Consider the following 21,096-nt stretch of genomic DNA (forward strand, 5'->3'; position numbering starts at 1 on the left):
GAGTAATTGATTCTTCGGAGGTGATTTATAGAATGGAGTCTTATTGTTTCTTGCTTCTTATCTTGGAATAATCTGGGGCTGGAAGGAATGACTTACCCGCCGATAATCAGAGAGATAAGCATGGCGCTGGTATATATTTCCTTTTTCTGGCTGTTCTTCCTCATTTATGGTGATGCATTCATCTGACTCTGAAGGCAATTACCCGGGCATCGCCATTGGTAGACTGGAGTGTGTGGGAGACTGATATCACATTATACCATTTATCGGAAGTTAATATACAAGAAAGTCCAGCCTTGGAAACCCCAAGGCCGGCGTCGAAGATTCTTTTCCCTCCATCAACATAATGAACATGCGAATGCAATGCTGTGCACTCCAACAAACCAGGCTAAAACAATACAAGAGGATTAAGAGCAGGGATAGAAGCACAATAGAAATAGCAACCTCTATAGTTTGCCCCCAGAAATGATGACCACACCCAACACCTGAGAAGAGAGATACGTGATAATAATATAGCATATAGATCGGATTCGGGAAGGAGGCATCGTAGCTGGGTGTTGATTTATGCAGCGACCTTGTCGCCAGATGGGGGAGCAGGAGGGAGCTGAAGCACACCAAGTTAGCTTAAAACTCATACAAGCGGTCGGTCGGAAGCCCAAGCTGCTCCCGAAAGAAGACGCTAGATGAAGCTCACCTCTAGTTTTGTGTTGTCTGCCATCATTCTCTGGAAACCAATACCGACACCCTCAATGACAGCCAGGAAAACAGCGCACATGATGGCAGAGTTTCTGGCAGCCTTGACACCACCACGGACAGCCAAAGCACCACCAGTGAAGAAACCAGCGATAACTGAAACAAAGAACATCAATTAGTCGGACGCTCTCCACGAACCGGACACCCCAAATGTCCCAGTAAATTGAGAGATAGGGTACACATACTAGCATTGTAAGGGTCCTCCTTCTTCCGGATTCCCTTGATCGCACAGTCGAATGTCGAGAACATACCACCCCACACACCGAAGTTACCACCGAGGACGGGCGCGCGGGCCTTGATGGCTGTGAGGGCTCCTATCCGACGCTCTCCGTAGGGGCTGTTTCTGAAACCCTTGATACCGTGCCATACTGCACCACCAATTGCCTACAGTTTTCATCTTATTAGCCCGGTAGTCCTGCAAATGAGCACGATTGGACCTCGACTCGAATACATACACCCATACAGAAAGCACCACCGAAGTCGCTCAGGGCAACCCAGGGGCAGGGATCTCTGGAGTGATCCATGGCGAATGTGAAGAGAGATAAAGGGACGAGTAGATGATATTAAACGGGCGGTATGTCCGTAAGCACGAGTAGCTACTGTCCTGACAGGCTACACGGTTTGTGAGATGCGAAGTGTCAATGGATCGAGCGGTTGCTGATGACCTGGGTAGGTTGTGACTCGTTCGAGGAAGGATGGGGTCGAAGGCGTATGTATTGACAATGATTTAGCGTCGTCAAGTAACGTCTTCTAATCGTCAAACTGCGGGAGGAGATGTCTGTTGTGGGGACAATGAGGTCGGCGATGGAGCAAAGTTGGCGGGATCGCAGCAATCTTTTTAGATGGCGTTTTTTCGCCCGTAAAACGTGACTTCGGGCCGGGGATGCGGTCACGTGTAGATAGCACCCCGATTTCCGCTCGTATCAAAACAAACTTTTCTCGCAGTGCATGGAAGAACTACGACTTTTCCCGTAGCCTCGATATTCTGTGGCAAAGCAAATGGGAAATGAAAACCTTGTTGTCTTTTGTTCTTGATTGGGTGTTATGCTAGACAGCCCATGGTTTACAAATGTTTTCAAACTCACAGAAGGATGTTTACATCTATGTATGTACATGTGTTCCACGTCATGTGGCAAACGTTATCTTGAGAGGATTTCAAGATGGCAAATTCCAGATAAAGTTCAGAGCTCCTCCTTCATATGCAGGGAATTGTCCTGCACTACTGATACCAAACGGTGCCATCGATGGGTCGAATGGTAAAGAAAGCCAATCGTCAGCCGCGATATCATTGAGGGACGGGATGTACCCCATATCAGACATATTTTGTGATATTGGAATATCCATCATAGGTGTATTGTTACCCTGATTTGTGCTCGATGGGACACCCATGGATGGTTTTGATGTTGTTCCCTGGTTACTCTTGACTGTCTTTGATGATGCCAGTAAGTTCCGTCGCAAACGCGCGACATGCATGTCCAACAGCGCAGCATAGCGGGTGCTCAAATGGATATCATCCAAGGCGTTCGACCTTAGCGCTTGTATACTTCGCTCGAGAACATCGAGTGACTCTCGCAGCGTCGATTGGCGTGTTCCCAAACTAAGGGCTTTCATGAGAAAGATGGACGAGCTCGTGATACGGAGGAATATCCGGACGGGGCAGAATCGTAATACCCCATTCTCAGCCAGTTGAATTACCTTCTGTAGTATCTGGCAGCATCCATCAATGACTTCTTGAATGTATTCGTAGTCAATTGGGTCGATATTCAGTGCGCGGACCTCTTCCGCGTGAGGATCGCTGTCCGCGAGCACCCGTTCCACCACTGCTTGCATTCCGACGGAATGCGTATAGACTCGAACAAAATGATATTCAAGGAAGAGAATATCAAAGTACTGTTTCTTGCGTGCTGTATATTACGTTAGTTTCATACGCGCAGGAAATATTACGGTCATAGGTTATACTCTAGGTATGACCAGATTCACCTACATCGTACTTGGAGATGTTCTTCCTTCCATTTGTCCAGTATCGGACGAAAATGATCCAGCAATTCAATGTACCGCCCACTATGCAGTTGCTGCCTGGCAAAAGAGACGGTCGGAAAGAACATATCAGTAACCGATTTTGCCAATTTTGTCAGATCCATCCAGGAATCCATAAAAGTCAGCCATTCATCACCGGTTTGGTTTAGCTCTTTCGTCGCCCGCCGTCCAAGAATAGCATGGTTTAGGCTTTGTGGCATAAGCGATACACAACCTATTCGCCATGCGAGTTGGTTGATATATACGTATAACAAGCGCTGCACCCGTTGCCTGCGGAGTTTGATCTGTTCGCCAGATATAAATCCCTCGTAACCAGACGCATAACCCAGTTTCTTTTCATCAAGCTCGAAAATACCCAATTCGTGCGCGAGAGACAAAGCTGATCCCAGCAGCATCCATGACATCTGGTCTGATCTTCGTGCTGGCTCGATCATATCCTCCAGCCATCGATTTGTAGAAGAAGAGTCCTCTAGCTCTTGCGGATCCGGGGGAACCGACGTGAGATCGAAGTCCCAACCATCACTTTCTGGAGGGAAGTGAAGGGATCGAGGGTGCCATTCTGACATTAACATGAGTGCCTCGATTGTCCCTATGTTTCGAACCTTAGACTGCGAAGATTTCTCCTGTCCAAACATAAGTCGCATGACCAGTTGCTGACAATGCTGCCAAAGCCGATGGTGAATGAAAAAGTTCCTCGACCCACCACCTGCACCAGGCAACAGGTGATAACGAGAGGAGATCATCAAGATAGTACAACATAAAACCGGATCGTGCGAGACAAGCCAGCGATGATTCTTATGATCTGCATAGAAATCAGTTAATATCGGGGACAGGTCCGACATATTCTTAAAGAAACTGAGCAGTCAGTCAGCTTTAGCACTTTAGTACTAGAACAACCGGCTATACTAACAGGTCGATAAATGTGACAGCCTCTCTCGCAGTGAACCATCCCATCCGGACAAAGCGGCATGCTCCCCAGACACTAAGGACATCTTTGGACGCTTGGGAGATTTCTACGGGCTGCGCTGCTTTCGCTAGGACTTCTGGAGGGACAATGGATTGGTTTAATGAGTTGTCATAGTTATTAGAGCGACCAGTAGAGCTTCGCGCATTTCGCGACGGCGTACTCGACTCGCTTAAACCATTACCATGCTCCTTACTATGGGCGGCCGCCGCCTCAAAAAGGATATTGAGAGCATCATTTCCACTAGACACCACAGTGCGCATCATAGAATTTGCCAGAGTAGAGGTGGATTGCCGCCGTCTTTGGCTACCCTCTGCTGGGGACGACTGAAGTGTAGTACTATCAGCGTTATCCTGGTCTTGCTCCGCATAGCTAAGTGGACTCGGGCCGTGGCCTAAAACGTGGTGTGACTCGTCCCTACTGATCCCGGGATTGCTGGATAGTCTGGGACGTGTCCTTGCAGACAGTGGTATATGTTCTTCCGATTGTCCTTATGCGGTGTTAGACATGGTCTAGCCTAGAGAAGGAGGACGGGTAATTCACCTCGTTTCTTCTGTCTCTCCCATGCCTTTTTCTCACTGAAGACACATTCCCTTTGTTCCCTCCTGCACTTCGCGCACGGCGGCCCTAATGGAAGGCCATCTGGCCCTGTCCCTAACTCACATTTCGCCTTTCGCTGCCGGCAGGCAAGACATGCCTTGTAGGTACGCTGGTATGTGGCATGTCCATTGCCGGACTGTCTCCTGACCTCCATTCTCACAGGGAGCAAATCAACCAATCACATGATAGTTATTGATTATAGTTACTAGTATGAGGTAACAAAGGGCCGGATGCAGGAGCCAAAGGCAAATGGCTGAGTGGTCCGGGTTTTTGGTTTTTCGAGATATTGCGGATGTTTGAGTGTGGTTGGAGAAATAGCCGTCGGTTGCCGAGAAAGAGGGTAGAAATACCCGCCCCTACTTTAGCTTCACCTCAACAGTGACATCGTTCCACTTTTAGATTTAGGATCTCGTGTAGAGGGCATAAACGTCTATAGGGTTGATGCATCAGGCGTAAAATATTTGCATTAGGGTTAGGTACTTTGATATCACTATGTAACTACTAACTAATAAAAAGGTTTACTAACAAGATGTACCCATAAACTCTAAGATATATATATTTTTGCTAGTACATACTTACTTGGGTAAACTTTAAATGCGTTGAAGCTTGAAAAGTGTACCTATGGCTAGAAGAAAAGTGATCCCACTAGATAAAATAAGGAAATGGTCTTAATTTTCACAATATTTTCCCCGGATTGTGTGTGCTTAATATTAACCATGACTGTATAACTAGTTATCCGCAGTTGACAGCACATGACGTCACTGCATTCTACTCCCGCAACAATAAAGAACATCATATTTTACACAGTACTCAAGGATTTTCCAGATGGCCAGGCACTGCCCCACAGCGATATAAAAACGCGATCTTCCGAAGTTTCAAAAGACGATCCTTGAACTCGGAAAATAGCGGAAAATCCTGCGCTCAGAACCGGTTATCACCTTGGCGGAACTGTTCCGCCTGCCTTGGACAAGACTGTCGAGAATAATAAAAACAACCGTAGTCATGGATGAGACACAGTAACGGAAGGCTAAACCCAGTATTAATTTGTTCCATTTATGTATATTTCCCAAAGAGTTCACGGGTATTAAAATTGCTGTAGCATAGAAATTCTACCACTTGGGTAGCCCATCTCTCCCACATTGCCATAACATACCCCTCTTAAGAAACCAACCTTCTTTACAACACCTACAAGATACAATAAAGCCTACACCCAGAATCCACTTAACAGACAACAACACCCAGAATGACCGACCAAACTCCCAAAATCACCCTATACACATACTTCCGCTCCACTTCCGCAGCCCGTCTGCGTATCGCTCTCAACCTCAAATCAATCCCCTACACCCCCGTCCCCGTAAATCTTCTGAAAGGCGAGCAGTCATCCTCCACCAACCGTGCCCTCAACCCGTCTGGCACCGTCCCGACCCTTGTAGTCGAGCGCCCAGCATCCCAAGGCGCAACGGTGACCATCACGCAATCGCTTGCCGCGCTCGAATACTTAGAAGAAATCACACCGGCATCATCCCATGCTCTCCTCCCACCGACCTCGGACCCAGAGTCCCGTGCGGTCGTCCGCACCCTCTGCGAGATTATTGGCTGCGATGTGCAGCCAGTCACGAACCTGAAGATCCTGAAGCGGGTTGGCCCGTTGGGATTCGACCGGGAGACTTGGTCGAAGGAGCTTATTGACGACGGGTTCCGCGCTTATGAGACCATTGTTTCGCGGACGGCGGGAGTATTCAGTGTTGGTGATGCTGTTACTATGGCTGATGTGTGTTTGCTTCCTGCTGTGTGGGGGGCACAGCGCTCTGGTGTGAACTTGGCCGAGTACCCTACTGTACAGCGGATTGCGGAGCGTTTGGAGTTGGAGGATGCGGTGAAGAAGGCGCATTGGAGGACGCAAAGTGATACACCTGAAGAGTTCCGGCTGAAGGAATCTTCGTAGGTTGTATTATCCTGGTTGAGAATGGGGAAACTGGAAGGATTCTACGGGTGTATAACGACAGAATGTATATGGATTCCATATGTTCTTGGATACTTATTCATAGCTATCTCATCACAAACAATCTCACTTATTTTGAAACGTTACATAAAAGAAAAAAAGTATAAGAACTGGAACTTAGTAGTCCAGCTTGATAGCGGGAAGAATGGTTCCTGTGCAGTCTCCGAACCCAACATAGTTACCTTCTGTGCCGGCCTTACCACGCAGGACAATAGTGTCACCATCCTCCAGGAACAGGCGTTCAGATCCATCAGCCAGCTTGAGCGGGTTCTTTCCATTAGTCTGCTCAAGGAGACTGCCCTCGGTTTTGGGTTCTGTGCCAGAGATCGTTCCGCTTCCGAGAAGGTCACCGGGGTTCATGTTGCAGCCTGTGATGGTATGGTGGGCCAACATCTGTGGGAACGAGTACAGGAGGTTCTTTGCGTTTGAGTTGGAGACAATAGTTGGCTTTCCGCCTTCATTGGTGATTTCGACTTCGAGAGGGATATCATAAACGTTGGCTGCACGCTTTTCACGCAGGTAAGGAAGCAGAGAGTCCCGGTCGCCAGGTTCCAGACCCGTGGCGCGGAAGGGCTCCAATGCATCCAACAAAACCACCCAAGGAGTAATTGTAGTGGCAAAGTTCTTTGCGTTGAACGGTCCAAGAGGAATATATTCCCAGGCTTGAATGTCACGGGCTGACCAGTCGTTCATGAGAACCAATCCGAAGATATGATCCTCGGCTTCGCTGATGTTAACTGGCTTTCCGAGATCGTTGGGTTTGCTGACGAATGCAGCCAGCTCCAGTTCGATGTCCAATCTCTTGCATGGGGAGAAGGTGGGGAGTTTGGGTGTAGCGGCTGGGTTGGCCAGGATCTGGCCGTTGGGACGGTGGATAGGCGTGCCTGATGTCACGACAGACGAGGCACGGCTGTGGTATGCGACGGGCAGATGCTTGTAGTTGGGTTGCAAGGCATTCTCTGGTCCACGGAACAGTACACCGACATTGTAAGCGTGGTTCAGACCGGCGTAGAAATCAGTGTAGTCGCCGATTTGCATCGGCACATGGTTTGTCACCTCTGACAACGGCAAGAGGGCTTCCTTCTGCAAGGAGGCATTATCCTTGAGAACCTGAGGAAATGGCGTGTCTGCGCGGAAGACATTCTGAATATACTCGCGAACTTGGCGGTGCACAGGGCGACCCAGAGCTGCGAATGCGTTCAAGGTTGGCTGGCTAAAAACATTGAGATGTGGTTGGAAGTCAGGTAGTTGTGCGAACCCCCCCGATGAGGCAAAAGTGCTCAGGTTCAGCGCATATTCACCGATCGCAATCGCAGCCACGCGAGAGGTACTCTTAGTCGAGGAGATAATTCCAAAGGGAATATTCGCCAGCGAAAATGGCGAGTTCTTAGGGATCTGGAGCCACGATGCCATTGTTCCGGTTATAGTGGAAGATATGAGAAACCTCGAATGCTTAAAGAAGGTAGTCACAGAGACGTGTTCATGTGAAAGGCTCTGACCGCGAAGAAAGCGACATTAAAAACAAATCGCTACCGACTTAGTCTGCCCCTCATCTCTTGATTGCGACAACTGCGTGTTTGGCATATGAGGGACGATTTCCGATGGGTGGTCGCGGAACCAAGCCGCAATGCCGCTTATCCCCGGCTGTTTCCCTTCCAGCTCTGTTACCTCTAATTCCGCGGTGCCTCCCGCAACTCCATACTTGGCTATGATGCATTGTCAAGGCTACGCAATATTCTGAATCCCCGCGATCATGTCCGTGACTACCGGCAGGTCGCGACCGCCAATACTCTCATAAAACGAGGCACACGCCGCACCTTTAGGGTTGCGATTTTCTATCAGGTCCAAACCCCACCTCTTGTACTACTACTCATTCGTTGAACGCAAAAAACAAAGCATATACAACAGACAACAGGCATTGACATCATGCCAGTCACCAATTTCTCACACCCAGACCCTTACTCCTACCAGACTGGATTCGATTCTTATCATGAGTAAGCTTCTAAGAGTGCGGAATGAGGGGTGGCGGAATTAACTCTTTCGCAGATCGGAAGCCATCGAAGGAGCCCTCCCCGTCGGCCAGAACTCTCCCCAGAAGGCTCCATATGGTCTATATGCCGAAAAGCTGTCTGGAACAGCCTTCACTGCTCCTCGACATGAGAACAAACAAACTTGGGTTTACAGGATCATCCCCGCGGCCGCCCACGAGAATTTCAAGGTCGAAAATGGAGACTCCTATCACACTCATATGACCACCGAGACCACCAAGCTCCACCACATTCCCAATCAGCTCCGATGGAACCCGTTCGATCTGGATGAGACTGTAGACTGGGTGCATGGACTGCATCTCATCGCAGGCTCCGGCGATCCCACCCTGAAACAGGGACTGGGAATTCTGATGTATGCGGCTGGAAAAGACATGGGAAAGGAGGCCTTCTATTCCGCGGACGGTGATTTCCTGATTGTCCCACAGCACGGTGTGCTAGACATTCAGACAGAATTGGGAAGACTTGTCGTTCGCCCGAATGAGATTTGCGTCATCCCCCGTGGTGTCAGGTAAGCCCTCCTACGCTATGGTTCCACCAGTAATCTGACTTCTTCGATTGCAAGATACCGCGTAACTCTCCCAGCTGGTCCGGTAAGAGGGTACATCTGCGAGCTTTACCAGGGTCACTATCAACTCCCAGAACTTGGCCCCATTGGTTCGAACTGCCTTGCCAACGCGCGTGACTTCCAAGCGCCTGTGGCTTCTTTCGATGATGAAGAGGAACCATCCGAGTATCGCCTGTACAGCAAATTCAACAACACCCTTTTCTCCGCTCGCCAGGATCACACTCCATTTGATATTGTCGCCTGGCACGGCAACTACTACCCTTACAAGTATGACCTAGGTCGCTTTAACACTATCGGCTCTATCTCCTTTGATCACCCCGATCCTTCCATTTTCACTGTCCTCACCGGCCCATCTGACCATGTCGGAACCGCCATTGCTGACTTCGTCATCTTCCCTCCGCGATGGTTGGTGCAAGAGAACACCTTTCGTCCGCCATGGTACCACCGCAACACTATGTCCGAGTTCATGGGCTTGATCTCGGGTAATTACGATGCGAAAACCGGCGGCGGCTTCCAGCCAGCCGGAGCTAGTCTGCATAATGTCATGAGCGCGCACGGCCCCGACACCGATGCTTTCGAGGGGGCCAGTAATGCTGAGCTGAAGCCGCAGAAGGTCGGCGATGGAAGCATGGCATTCATGTTTGAAAGGTCCGTATTTGCTATGAGATACTTATGTTCAATTACTAATGTCTTTAGTTCTCTCATGGTCGGTGTATCCGAATGGGGTCTCAAGACGTGCCAGAAGGTACAGGAAGAGTACAACGAGCATAGCTGGCGGCCATTGAAGAGACATTTCAAGAACCCTAACAAGGCCTGAGATTTGCACTTGTGATGAGAAAACGATGTACTGCATATTCTGTAAACATTCATTGGCAACATAGCACTGATACCTAGTCTACTTAAATGGGACACTTGATTTAATATTCTATTCACGTACTATGTTCACGTTCAAACCGTCATATGAATCTCATAACCAGAAACCAGAAACCATAAAAGCCAACCCTCAGACTTAGCTAAATCTACTTCCTCGATTCGGCCGACGCCGTAGTGTCATGGTTGCATGTTGCAGTACTAGCGCATGGACGACTTTTGCGCCAGCAATTGAACTACATGCCCTTGGTAAACCCTAATCGCTAGAATTCATCTATACCAGCTGAACCCGGAATAACTCTAGTTTATATTCCATCATACAACAAATCAATCCACATTGAACACACAACGCTAAAACTACACATATGCACATACACAATACAGAGAAAAAGAAACATCACCCCTCAACCTCCTTCCTCAATGCTTCCTTTACAATAGCCCCACACATCTTCGCATAAGGGTTCGTCTGCACAGCCAACTGCTGGGCAACTTTATTCCCAAATCGACCCCCAAAGAAGAAGTCCCGACTCGCCATCTCCTCCAGCCTGTCCGCATCCAGCTGGCTCCATCTCCCCAGCCCCTCAAACGCTTCACCACTCTTCCTCACCTTCGCCAACCTCAGCAACAAATACCCGCGGTGCGTATGCGCATCAGCCAGTAAACGCGCCTGGACCTCCGAAACAGGATCCGCCGGTGACCGCGGCGTCGCTAGACCAATCGCCTCGCCCAAATCAGAAAGGAGAGAGGATACGGTCTCAGCGTTTTGTGGGGTGAACAATTCTGTTTCTGCTTCTTCCGCTTGGTCGGTGGAGATGAGCATGCGGAGGGCTTGGGCTCTGTTCACGTAGGCGGGCGGGTAGGTTGGGTGTTCTGTTATCAGGGTGGAAAGCTGGTTTATGGCGGATTGGATGGTCTCGGGAGTCGGGTTGGGCGATGCCAGGGTGCGGACGATGGCTACTTCGCGGGCTTTAAGGGTTTCATGGAGCTTGGAGTCGATGTTTAGGTGAGTTGGGAAAGGGGGTAGAGATAGATTGATTGTGATGCCGTTTGAGGGGGAGGATTCAGCGTCGAAGAGGGCTTGTAGGACGGCTGAGTCGTTGGTTGTTAGGTTTGGTTTTGTGGAGGAGATTGTTGTCGAGGCCATTTTCGTTTGTCTTTGTGGTTCTATTGAACTGGGAGTGTTTGATTTGTGTGATTTGAGGTATAGATGTGGAGGGGACAGGTTGGGTTTGGTGGTGAGTAGGTGTAAGTAGGAGGAATTGATGTAAGGGCTTGTATGTAGCAGGTGTTGTATTGCGGATATTATGTACAACTAGACTAAGTATATCTATGAAGATTTGAAACAGCTATAGTTCCATCAAATAAAGCGACTGTAAGCCGTGATAAGCTTCAGCGTCATTGTGGCGGATGTTTTACCCGGGGTCATCTGCACGTCGGCTATTTCGAGATACCCGCGCCCAGCCGGCCCTTTCCACGCAACACCCGTCCACAGCCGACGCAAGCCCCAAGTTGCCATCATCGCACTGGCCGAATTGGGTAATGTAGGATTGGAAATAATGCAATCATCATTATCCAGAGGCGATGTAGGTGTTGGTTTGATGAAATGGTGGGTTAGTAAGATACCCGGTGATTGATCCACGGCTGGGAGTCGAATTGTATTTAAGATGATTATCATTCGTCGTGGCTGATATAAAGACAGCACAACGACTGGTTCAATTTACACTGCTCTACTCAGACTCTATCAGATCTGTATTACTATAGACAGAAGAATCAAAGTCAAGTCATAACAATACCAAGAAAACAACAGCCATGGCTCCTATTTCCACCAGCCCCCCTCCCACAGACCGAACCTCCCTCGCCAGCTACAGAGGCTACGACCATGTGCACTGGTACGTAGGCAATGCCAAACAAGCCGCTACGTACTACATCACACGCATGGGCTTTAAGCGCGTCGCCTACCGTGGTCTCGAAACTGGCAACCGAAGCATCTGCTCCCACGTCGTCCGCAACGGAGACGTCACCTTCATCCTCACTTCGCCTCTGCGCTCCCTCGACCAGATCGACCGTTTCTCCGGAGAGGAGCAGGAGCAGCTGAGAGAAATCCACCACCACTTGGAGCAGCACGGTGATGGCGTCAAGGATGTTGCGTTCGAAGTCGACTCCGTCGATGCCGTCTTCAACGCGGCAGTAAGCAACGGTGCAAAGGCTGTATCGAACCCGCAGACGCTGAAGGATGAAAGCGGCGAGGTCAGAGTGGCTACTATCCAGACCTATGGCCAAACCACACACACGCTGCTTGAGAGGAGCAATTACCACGGTGGCTTCCTCCCAGGCTACCGTCTTGAGACCGCAGAGGACCCCGTCTCTAAATTCTTGCCCGCTGTGCATCTCAACCGCATTGACCACTGTGTTGGAAACCAGGACTGGGATGAGATGGACAAGGTTTGCGAATAGTGAGTTGTCCTTTGTTTTCGTTTGTCATTTATATCCAAAAGCTAAACAATCACAGCTACGAGAAAGCCCTCGGATTCCACCGTTTCTGGTCCGTTGACGACAAGCAAATCTGCACGTGAGTCCAGCTGTTCTCATCATCTCTGGGGGGAACGATCAACTAACAGTTGAGTAGTGAATTCTCTGCTCTGAAGAGTATCGTGATGGCCTCGCCAAACGAGATCGTCAAGATGCCTATCAACGAACCAGCCAAGGGCAAGAAGCAATCCCAGATCGAAGAATACGTCGACTTCTACAACGGTGCTGGCGTCCAGCACATCGCTCTCATGACCGACGACATCATCCGGGACATCACGAACCTCAAGGCTCGCGGTGTGGAATTCATCAAGGTCCCCAGCACTTACTACGACGACGTGAAGATCCGCCTGAAGAAGGCCGGTCTGACCCTTCACGAAGACTTCGATACGATCCAGAAGCTGGATATCCTCATTGACTTTGATGAGAATGGGTATCTTCTGCAATTGTTCACTAAGGTATGTTAATTAGTTTTGTTATGTATTGGTCGTGTGCTAATGGTTATAGCACTTGATGGATCGCCCGACTGTTTTCATCGAGATCATCCAGAGACATAACTTCGAGGGTTTCGGAGCTGGAAACTTCAAGTCGTTGTTCGAGGCGATTGAGCGGGAACAGGAGCTGCGTGGAAATCTTGTTTAGGACGTGGGTATGATGATGTGAATGACTTATGCCTTTGTATTGCTGTCTCTGCTTGATACCTACCCTACATCTCTTCCAACAAGTGTACTTTTTTTGTCAAGTTGCTGCGCATGTTAGATTAGCGTCTCTAATGGCTATATCAAGAAGTGTTTTTGTATGAATGCGGTAGTCTTGTATGTACATGCTGCCTTCGATTGTTTTCAAAGGCTTGTTTACCTAAAATCATGGTTACAGTAAATTCTAAGCATACGAAGTATCTGATCTTATTTTCATCAAGCGACATTATGTTCATTTCATCATCTCTATGCACACAGGCCATCCAGTGCACCAAGGTATCGACGCACGAGATATGGCTCAGCCCCCAATGCACACATATGGCGACATAAGTCGACACTTTTAATGTTTCTTTTTCGAAGAAGAACCTCCCGGAGTTGAGCCCGGCCGACGCTTATACTTCCGTGGATCTTTCCGACTCATCAATGCTTTGTTTCTCGTGCCTTTCCCGCCTTCCCAGAATCCACTTCCTGCTTTTCCTATGAGAACCGCACGACAGACTCCGCAGTTTTCAGGCCGGTAAATTTGCTCTCTGGAGCAGAAGCCACAAATCATACGGTTCGCGTGTTCGTTGGGGTGGTCTGTCTCCGCATCGTGACATTTATCGCAAGGAAATACCTTGGCACAGCAGCTGAATCGAAACCAGCGATAGCTCTTGCCATAGTGCGAACAGCGACCACGGCGCGGGAGTTCTTGACCAGCAACAATGCCAAGAGCTTCCTTTGGCTTCTTTCGTGGCAGTGCTTGGTTACGAGAAGTAAATGCGGCTGATCCTACCCTGAGGAATTTGACTTCAGGGACCTTGAATACCATCTTGCGATGGCATTGGCGGCATGACGCCGATGCGCTCTCACCGCGTACTGCGACAACACCGGGTGCAGGGAAGGGGCTTGAACACTCAGCGCATGTTGGAATGAAGCTGCTAGGAAGAAGATCGGCGATAGTACAGCCATCCAAATCAAGATAGCCGGCGCGGTTTGAATTAGGATGTATTAACTGTCGACGGAAGCCTAGTTGAACGTGATTAGTTTAATCTCCCATATTATGTACTGCTGGAGAAGTCCTTACCAAAACTCATAGTGTTGGCACATTTCTTGCACGACTCAACTTTGGGCGACAATGCATCAGCTTTGTCCTTGGCCTGAGGGACGTTCTTTACGTCCATCTGCTCCTTGCATCGATCACATTTGATCGTGATTGAGAGGCCGACAAGCTCTAAGAGTTCAATTCCATATAATTCCAAGAAGGGGAAAGACAAGGCAACACCACGTTCTACAGTGGTTTCCGGGAGCGCTGGTACTGGGGCTCCGCCATCTTCTTCATCTTCGCCTGTGAAGTCATCTTCAGACTCGGTCATGTCCGTACCTTCGCTCTCGCTGCTGCGCTCACCCACTGTCCATTCTGGAGGTCGTGGAACGACATGGACGTGAGGTTTGTCTTCTAGTGTCGAGCCATTTGTTGTCGTCGATATATCTTCAGGGGCTTTAGAGTCGGTATGCGATTCAGGTGATGCATCAGGAATAGTCTCCTGGGGAATCTCAAGCGGCGTTTTGGCGAAGTTATGCATATTGGCCGTCAGGTAATTGATTTGCGACATGAGATTCAATTTTGAATTTCCTTCAACCCACTGCGCAAACCCCACTTCGACAGGCCGCGCTTCTGCACGATCAACACCTTGGAGCTCAACAGAGCTCTGTTCTAGTGGGTACAAAGGGGGCACCGATAACTTGACTGTTTTCACAGAACGGATCGGAATCGGTAGTCGGTCGGGTTTGGGAGGCTGTATAGGAATCACAAACGAAAGCCCATCTTTTGATTTCTGAAACAAAGGTAGTCTTCCAAGACGAGCTTCGATTTGTTTAGTCTCCACAGTCCTCCTCTTCTCAGCTTGTGATTTCTCCTCTGCGGTATATACCCGAGAGGGAACCTCTGGCACAGACAACGGCTTTGGTTCCGTGTCTTGCTTACTCGCTGGAGTAGAAACGGCCAAGGATTTCACCCCTTCCACAATCGATTGGCTCTCTGGCTTCTGCTTGCCACCCACATTTGGTACAAACTTCAGCGTGGGACCTCTTTCCGTAGTCGTGAGTAAACGCTCAAGGTGTCGGTCTAGCGTATTCATCCAGGTTAACAAGGTCGCACGGCCACCACTCCTCAGGGTGCTGTCGACAATGTCGTCGAATCCCCGCGCAACATTATCCTGAAAAGCGCTGCCCATTTCGGAATTGGTCACTTTCAGAGTGGGTCTCTGACGACCAGGATATGATAGAGGCACATGCAAAACGCATTGCAGCTTGTCCATTTCGAAGGGAAAGTCCGGGTCCGAAGGAGCCATCCCAAATGTCAGCGTTGTGCCCACACCATCCGTGCTCTCAGCCGGACGAAAGCGTCGCCTCAGCTGGTTTATCTGGAATTCGCGGGGATTTGAGCTTTCGGCTTTCGAGACGGGCCTCTGGCCGGGTGTTGAACTTGTGCTAGTCATGTTGCCGGCTGCCAGTGAAGGGTCGTTCATTCAAAATTTAGTGCCCAGCCAAAATATCACAGAAAAAAGACAGTACAGTGGATTAAAGCAACTACAGACCCGGACACTACGTCTGGCTAAATAGCAATAGAAACCGAGTACTAGATTGATAGTTTGCGAAAGGAAGATATATGGGCTTAGTCATCTGATTTTGCCGCTGAAGGTGGGCCTCGTGCGCTAGTCCTGAAACGGAGAGGCGCCACAATGACTCTTCGTGACTGCTGATGATTCAGTGCAAATGACTCAAGGTCCATGTGTCCAAGTGCCACATGGGCTGCAGATACGAACTAGTCCCAGGCCAGGAACTCCTGTTCTCAATTAAACGCCGTCGAGTTTCCACGGCGCTGGTACTGATTCTTTGGATGTGGTGTGTCTCTTATCCCAAAGGATTGATTGACTCCATCAAGCAGTTACTATTCAAAGTTACTCTATTTTTAGCCTAGTCGGCCGTTACTGAATTCTCAAGTCTTACTCGCCTCTAGTCAGGATCTCCAAACTGGGTTCCAATTGGATCTTCTAACCTTTCGCCCATTGTAGAGCCCACTGGACATAAGGTGTGCCTTGATGTCTTATATGATTTTACTATCATAAACCCACCCACCGGATCACACCACTTTCTGTCTACATTCTGGATACCTCAAGCATATCAAGCCATCAGTATTACGAAGAATGGTGGTCAGATTAGCTACCAACTCTGGAAAAGAAGTATGTCGTTAGCTTCTAGGTGGAGATTCCGTCCAATGCTACACAGTATAGGGGTCTTCAGCCGCTATCTCGAGACGTATCTAACCACCGTTTCCTGTCTGGAATACTTTTCACTCCCTAAGTATCGATCATGTAGTTCTAGAAGTAGAAACGTGGGCTGATAGGGATCATCCCATGATAAGTGGAAGGATAGGCCGTGCAGGAAGAAAGTAACCACGATTGTAGAATATGCGTGTACCGTACTGTACCGTACAACAAGATCATAAACTCTATACATCATAGAGGTCAGTAATTCTGAACTTGGATGCCCAGCAGCTGCAGTGGGTTTATGTTCTCGGTCATTGAGAGAGCCAGCATCACTGTGTAAGATCTTTATGTGAAAGCCCAAATGAACGATTATCAAATAGCCTCTTTTAGCAACAGGCAAAGGTATCTTAGTTCATTACTCGACGGGCGATCAATACTGGATGTCTCCTTATATCCGAATAGCTATCTATTCAACCAAGTCAGTCTTACAGAATTCATATACGGAAATGGTATCTAGGACATCCTCCAAACTATAGTTCTTCCAGTTTCTGTGGTTTTAGAACAGTCTGAACAGAGGGAAGACAAGGCGCTCAATCTTAGCCACTATATCCACAGTAAGCTTCATGAAGCAGTGCGTGTCAGCACTTTATTAACGATATAATGTATAACACTCCCAGCTTTATGGCTCAATACACAATCAGCAGTGGACGCAGTACCTCGCAGACTTCCAAGCTTTGAGTCCTGAAGATTAGACTAAGACAAAAACAACCTAGTGAACATAACACCTGGCAACTCTCAAAAGAAATGAAAACGTAGTTCCATTTAAGCCATTGCCGTGTACTCCGTGCATATTATGTTAGGTTCACCGAGGCTAGGTTTCTCCGTCGTTAAAGCTGCAAGGGGTTGCTGATCAATTAGGGCATCTGGAGTGGTCCGATTCGGATGTCAACCCACCCGCCCGGCTGATGCCAAGTACCCCAATATGGGGGCCCACTGTCTGGTACATCGCATTGTATATCCGGGTGGTGTCAGCAGAATTGAGGTGGTTCCGATTGCTAAAGTGGCAGTGCTTCTGTTTAGTAATGGTCTGGCTCTCCTTGATTCCTCAAGGTTACGGATTAGGGTTCCATCCAGATTAGGCATACACATTGAAAGGTAGATCCAAATGGCCTATCTAATTTCCTTATTAGAGTCGGCATTCTTCTGGCTCCTCACACTCCTTTTCCTCTTCTTCCCTGTCTTCTCCTCGCAGCATGGTATCCTTCACTCTCGTCTGCGCCTACGCGGCTGCTGGCGTGCTGGCAATCATCATCCTAAATGTCTTGCGCCAACTCTTCTTTCGTAATAAGAGTGACCCACCTCTTGTTTTCCACTGGGTCCCTTTCGTCGGTAGTACCGTTACTTATGGGATGGACCCTTATGCATTTTTCTTTTCTTGCAGACAAAAGGTTAGTCGGCCGCCGTGATGTTTATTTCACAATTCTGTCCGGAGCCCGCTGCTAACACATTTGGCAGTATGGTGACATCTTTACCTTCATATTACTGGGTCGAAAGATCACAGTATATCTGGGCATTCAAGGCAACGAATTCATTCTTAATGGCAAGCTGAAGGATGTCAATGCCGAGGAGATCTATAGCCCACTCACCACGCCAGTCTTTGGCTCCGACATTGTGTATGATTGCCCGAATTCAAAGCTTATGGAGCAGAAGAAATTCATCAAGTTTGGACTCACACAGGCTGCACTGGAGTCGCATGTACCACTGATTGAAAAAGAAGTTCTTGATTATCTCAAGACATCGCCCAACTTCAAGGGGCCATCCGGCCGGGTGGAAATCACGGGTGCCATGGCTGAAATCACTATCTTCACTGCCGGCCGAGCACTGCAAGGCGAGGAGGTTCGCAAAAAGCTCACTGCGGAGTTCGCAGATTTGTATCATGACCTTGATCGGGGGTTCACTCCTATCAACTTTATGCTTCCGTGGGCACCGCTGCCGCGTAACCGGAAGCGGGATGCAGCCCATGTGCGCATGAGAGAGATCTATATGGACATCATCAACGAGCGCCGCAAGAACCCGGACCGGGAGACTTCCGACATGATCTGGAACCTCATGCATTGCACTTACAAGAATGGACAGCCTGTGCCAGACAAAGAAATCGCCCATATGATGATCACTTTACTAATGGCAGGTCAGCACTCATCGTCATCTATCAGCTCTTGGATCATGCTACGACTAGCCTCTGAACCAGCAGTCTTGGAAGAGCTCTATCAGGAGCAAATCATGAAGCTCAGCCCGGATGGAAGTAGCCTTCCGCCCCTGCAGTACCGCGATCTAGATCTTTTGCCCCTTCACCAGAATCTCATCAAGGAAACTCTGCGTTTGCACCTTTCCATTCACTCTCTCATGCGCAAGGTCAAGAACCCAATGCCGGTTCCTGGCACACCCTACATCGTCCCCGCAGACCACGTTCTGCTAGCATCTCCCGGCGTGACCGCTCTTAGTGATGAGTACTTCCCCAACGCAAGCCGCTGGGACCCCCATCGCTGGGAGAACCGAGTTGAGAAGGAGGATGAAGGGGATATGGTCGACTACGGCTATGGTACCGTGTCCAAAGGGACATCCAGTCCTTATTTGCCCTTTGGTGCTGGCCGCCATCGCTGCATTGGAGAGAAGTTTGCCTATGTTAACCTGGGAGTAATCGTGGCGACAATGGCGCGACACATGAAGCTGTTCAATGTAGACGGCAAGAAAGGGGTTCCTGCCACAGACTACTCGTCCATGTTCTCCGGTCCCTCGAAACCAGCGATTATTGGTTGGGAGCGACGTTTCCCAGAAAAGTCATGAGCCTAGATCAAAGTCTTCCTTTGCGAAGCCCATATGTTCGAGCAATGCAGTCGCTGTCGTGGCTTTTTTATCGCTATGCAACATGGCCATCTTCACTATCTTGTATCAACCATAGTTGGTATCGCACCCTGGAAAGGATATGTATATTGATAGCATTAGATTTTATTAATAATATTATGTCCACGGCATGGTGACCAAGCACCCCAGTAGAGATGTCAGCAAAGAGCAGTCAATAATGGGAGATTAAGACAAGAAGAGATCATATTGTCACATGGCTATTTCTGAATGCGTGAAAGACAGGAGCCTCCCGAGTCCAAGTTGGATGGTAGCAAAACCCCAAAAGAGTAAGTACCTGCGTCGATACCAAATCAGCGTAACCAGTAAACCGTGTATGTAAGATACCATCTTTTAGTCTACCATTAAGGGTAATACAGAGCTCAACGCCTATAGCAGGATTGGAATACGTATAACAAGGTCAAATACGTACCCATTTGGCAGTTGAGTAGGCGGGATATGCTGTCCCACGGGTCATTGATCGGTGGCGCAAGCCAACATGTTGAGGCTGAGGGCTTGCCAACTCAGCAGCGGATATTGATTTATGTCAGAATAAGGATAATGGTGAGCGTGTGATCAAGAAAATTTACGGGCCGTTGGGTCAGCTTCAGGGGGAATGAAGAAGAAAAAGCAAAACCTCTGCGCGTGCAAGCATCCGGAATAATCATAACACACCATCAGCAGTTTTGAGGCGCTGATCGACATGGACCGGGGTCTGGAATACGGAGTACAGAAAATATACCCCATAGATGAAGTGCCAGCCATTACGGGGTGAGGTTCGTGGCACCGTGGTGGACCTGGTGGAGTGATCTGACCTTCGAATACGATTCTACAGTCGAGAGAACGTCAAGCGTCCCGTTCGCCAGGTGGGGTCAGGACCTGTTGAAGCCGTCAGCCATGCCCACTGTAAGGCGCTCCATGTAAGGTCGAAAGCCGGGGATCATGCGAGGGTGGTACGTCGCTGGAGTCCTTACCTGCCCGTCAACTACATCGATCGGCGGCATTTCCGTTAAGCAACAAAGCGAGGTTCACCAAGAGACACGGGTGACTTGTCAGTGGATTATTCCGGATTCTGGGGCAGGGGAAGAATTCGAAGTGTGATGAAATTGCCAACTCATAGACCTGGTGACCTTGAGATCGACAGTGCTCAGGTCCTGCCCAATGATATTGAACGACCAACGTAAGCGACAAGGCCAGTTCCCTGACCTGCATCTGCGGAATGGGAAACGGAAAACAGGCGAACCGGTCGGGGCAAAGTTAGCAAGAGACTGGGCTGGGAATGATGACCGCTTGCTAACAAAAACCGGTACTTTTCTTTGTTTTGGCTTGGTTTGAATCAAGATATGTGTAGCAGATTGGGCAGAACAATCACATCGCTTGTGCTGCTATGTGTACCCCGTCGCCACGTGATACGGTGCGGTCAACGACAGCATAAATCAGTTCTTCTATAATTGGATCACTTAATTGTCAGATGTGATGCAGATTTTTCTCTTGTCACTGGCATGGTCTAGATGTCAATTTGAGAGTCGATCAGCGCCTCATGATATCACCGGCAGGGCCAAACATCAGGGATGCTTCAGGTCTCCAGAAGAACCCTTGGGAATTTCTAATGCCTGACTCATGACTACTTGACGTTCCCGAGTCGTACAGTACATACATTCGGCAAGCTTATCTCCCTACGATTAATTTGAACGAATTGCCCAGATCCTTTAGTTGACTCCAGACCAACGCCATTCATTTTACAGTATGAGTTTCACGAGATCCAACAAATTTTCGGAGACACCAATAGATACCGAACACAAAGCCGGATAATTTTGCCTTAACAGCGTGGATACTGTACATTGGGAGAATATGTATGACTTGACCAACCGTGAACACCTGGTTGGG

The 21,096-nt window shown here is 48.9% G+C and overlaps 10 protein-coding genes across 10 annotated transcripts; 4 read left to right on the forward strand and 6 right to left on the reverse strand.

Moving 5' to 3' along the window:
• Window positions 1–228: 228 nt before the first annotated feature.
• On the reverse strand, window positions 229–604 carry BDV37DRAFT_81174 (uncharacterized protein). The gene has a single exon (XM_032091271.1). The coding sequence runs from the start codon at window positions 514–516 to the stop codon at window positions 271–273; it is 246 nt and encodes an 81-aa protein (XP_031946993.1). The 5' UTR covers window positions 517–604; the 3' UTR covers window positions 229–270.
• Window positions 230–1,633, reverse strand: BDV37DRAFT_236566 (protein transporter TIM17). The gene is made up of 4 exons (XM_032080620.1): window positions 1,206–1,633; window positions 936–1,134; window positions 692–846; window positions 230–601 (listed from the first exon to the last, which is right to left on the reverse strand). Exons 1-4 carry the CDS (start codon window positions 1,272–1,274, stop codon window positions 560–562), a joined length of 465 nt encoding a protein of 154 aa, XP_031946994.1. The 5' UTR covers window positions 1,275–1,633; the 3' UTR covers window positions 230–559.
• BDV37DRAFT_81165 (putative C6 transcription factor) lies at window positions 1,202–4,623 on the reverse strand. Its single transcript, XM_032091270.1, has 4 exons — window positions 4,295–4,623; window positions 3,698–4,241; window positions 2,735–3,642; window positions 1,202–2,654 (listed from the first exon to the last, which is right to left on the reverse strand). The coding sequence occupies exons 1-4, from the start codon at window positions 4,503–4,505 to the stop codon at window positions 1,906–1,908; spliced, it is 2,412 nt and encodes an 803-aa protein (XP_031946995.1). The 5' UTR covers window positions 4,506–4,623; the 3' UTR covers window positions 1,202–1,905.
• An 801-nt stretch (window positions 4,624–5,424) lies between these two features.
• maiA (maleylacetoacetate isomerase MaiA) lies at window positions 5,425–6,355 on the forward strand. Its single transcript, XM_032080621.1, has one exon. It carries the CDS (start codon window positions 5,595–5,597, stop codon window positions 6,294–6,296), a length of 702 nt encoding a protein of 233 aa, XP_031946996.1. The 5' UTR covers window positions 5,425–5,594; the 3' UTR covers window positions 6,297–6,355.
• On the reverse strand, window positions 6,349–7,885 carry fahA (fumarylacetoacetate hydrolase FahA). Its single transcript, XM_032080622.1, has one exon. It carries the CDS (start codon window positions 7,764–7,766, stop codon window positions 6,471–6,473), a length of 1,296 nt encoding a protein of 431 aa, XP_031946997.1. The 5' UTR covers window positions 7,767–7,885; the 3' UTR covers window positions 6,349–6,470.
• A 204-nt stretch (window positions 7,886–8,089) lies between these two features.
• On the forward strand, window positions 8,090–9,889 carry hmgA (putative homogentisate 1,2-dioxygenase (HmgA)). Its single transcript, XM_032080623.1, has 4 exons — window positions 8,090–8,347; window positions 8,400–8,909; window positions 8,964–9,614; window positions 9,663–9,889. The coding sequence occupies exons 1-4, from the start codon at window positions 8,280–8,282 to the stop codon at window positions 9,781–9,783; spliced, it is 1,350 nt and encodes a 449-aa protein (XP_031946998.1). The 5' UTR covers window positions 8,090–8,279; the 3' UTR covers window positions 9,784–9,889.
• A 1-nt stretch (window position 9,890) lies between these two features.
• hmgX lies at window positions 9,891–11,159 on the reverse strand. The gene has a single exon (XM_032080624.1). The coding sequence runs from the start codon at window positions 10,978–10,980 to the stop codon at window positions 10,234–10,236; it is 747 nt and encodes a 248-aa protein (XP_031946999.1). The 5' UTR covers window positions 10,981–11,159; the 3' UTR covers window positions 9,891–10,233.
• Window positions 11,160–11,218: 59 nt separating this feature from the next.
• BDV37DRAFT_236581 (4-hydroxyphenylpyruvate dioxygenase family protein) lies at window positions 11,219–13,148 on the forward strand. Its single transcript, XM_032080625.1, has 4 exons — window positions 11,219–12,289; window positions 12,346–12,405; window positions 12,463–12,820; window positions 12,870–13,148. Exons 1-4 carry the CDS (start codon window positions 11,646–11,648, stop codon window positions 13,002–13,004), a joined length of 1,197 nt encoding a protein of 398 aa, XP_031947000.1. The 5' UTR covers window positions 11,219–11,645; the 3' UTR covers window positions 13,005–13,148.
• BDV37DRAFT_267839 (uncharacterized protein) lies at window positions 13,144–15,570 on the reverse strand (the record flags this gene model as incomplete). Its single annotated transcript, XM_032084080.1, has 3 exons — window positions 13,144–13,220; window positions 13,616–14,068; window positions 14,127–15,570. The coding sequence occupies 3 exons, from the start codon at window positions 15,568–15,570 to the stop codon at window positions 13,144–13,146; spliced, it is 1,974 nt and encodes a 657-aa protein (XP_031947001.1).
• Window positions 15,571–17,196: 1,626 nt separating this feature from the next.
• BDV37DRAFT_81216 (cytochrome P450) lies at window positions 17,197–19,470 on the forward strand. The gene is made up of 2 exons (XM_032091272.1): window positions 17,197–17,759; window positions 17,827–19,470. The coding sequence occupies exons 1-2, from the start codon at window positions 17,565–17,567 to the stop codon at window positions 19,153–19,155; spliced, it is 1,524 nt and encodes a 507-aa protein (XP_031947002.1). The 5' UTR covers window positions 17,197–17,564; the 3' UTR covers window positions 19,156–19,470.
• Window positions 19,471–21,096: the final 1,626 nt, after the last annotated feature.

Source organism: Aspergillus pseudonomiae, assembly GCF_009193645.1.
Source record: "Aspergillus pseudonomiae strain CBS 119388 unplaced genomic scaffold BDV37scaffold_2, whole genome shotgun sequence".
Taxonomy (NCBI): domain Eukaryota; kingdom Fungi; phylum Ascomycota; class Eurotiomycetes; order Eurotiales; family Aspergillaceae; genus Aspergillus; species Aspergillus pseudonomiae.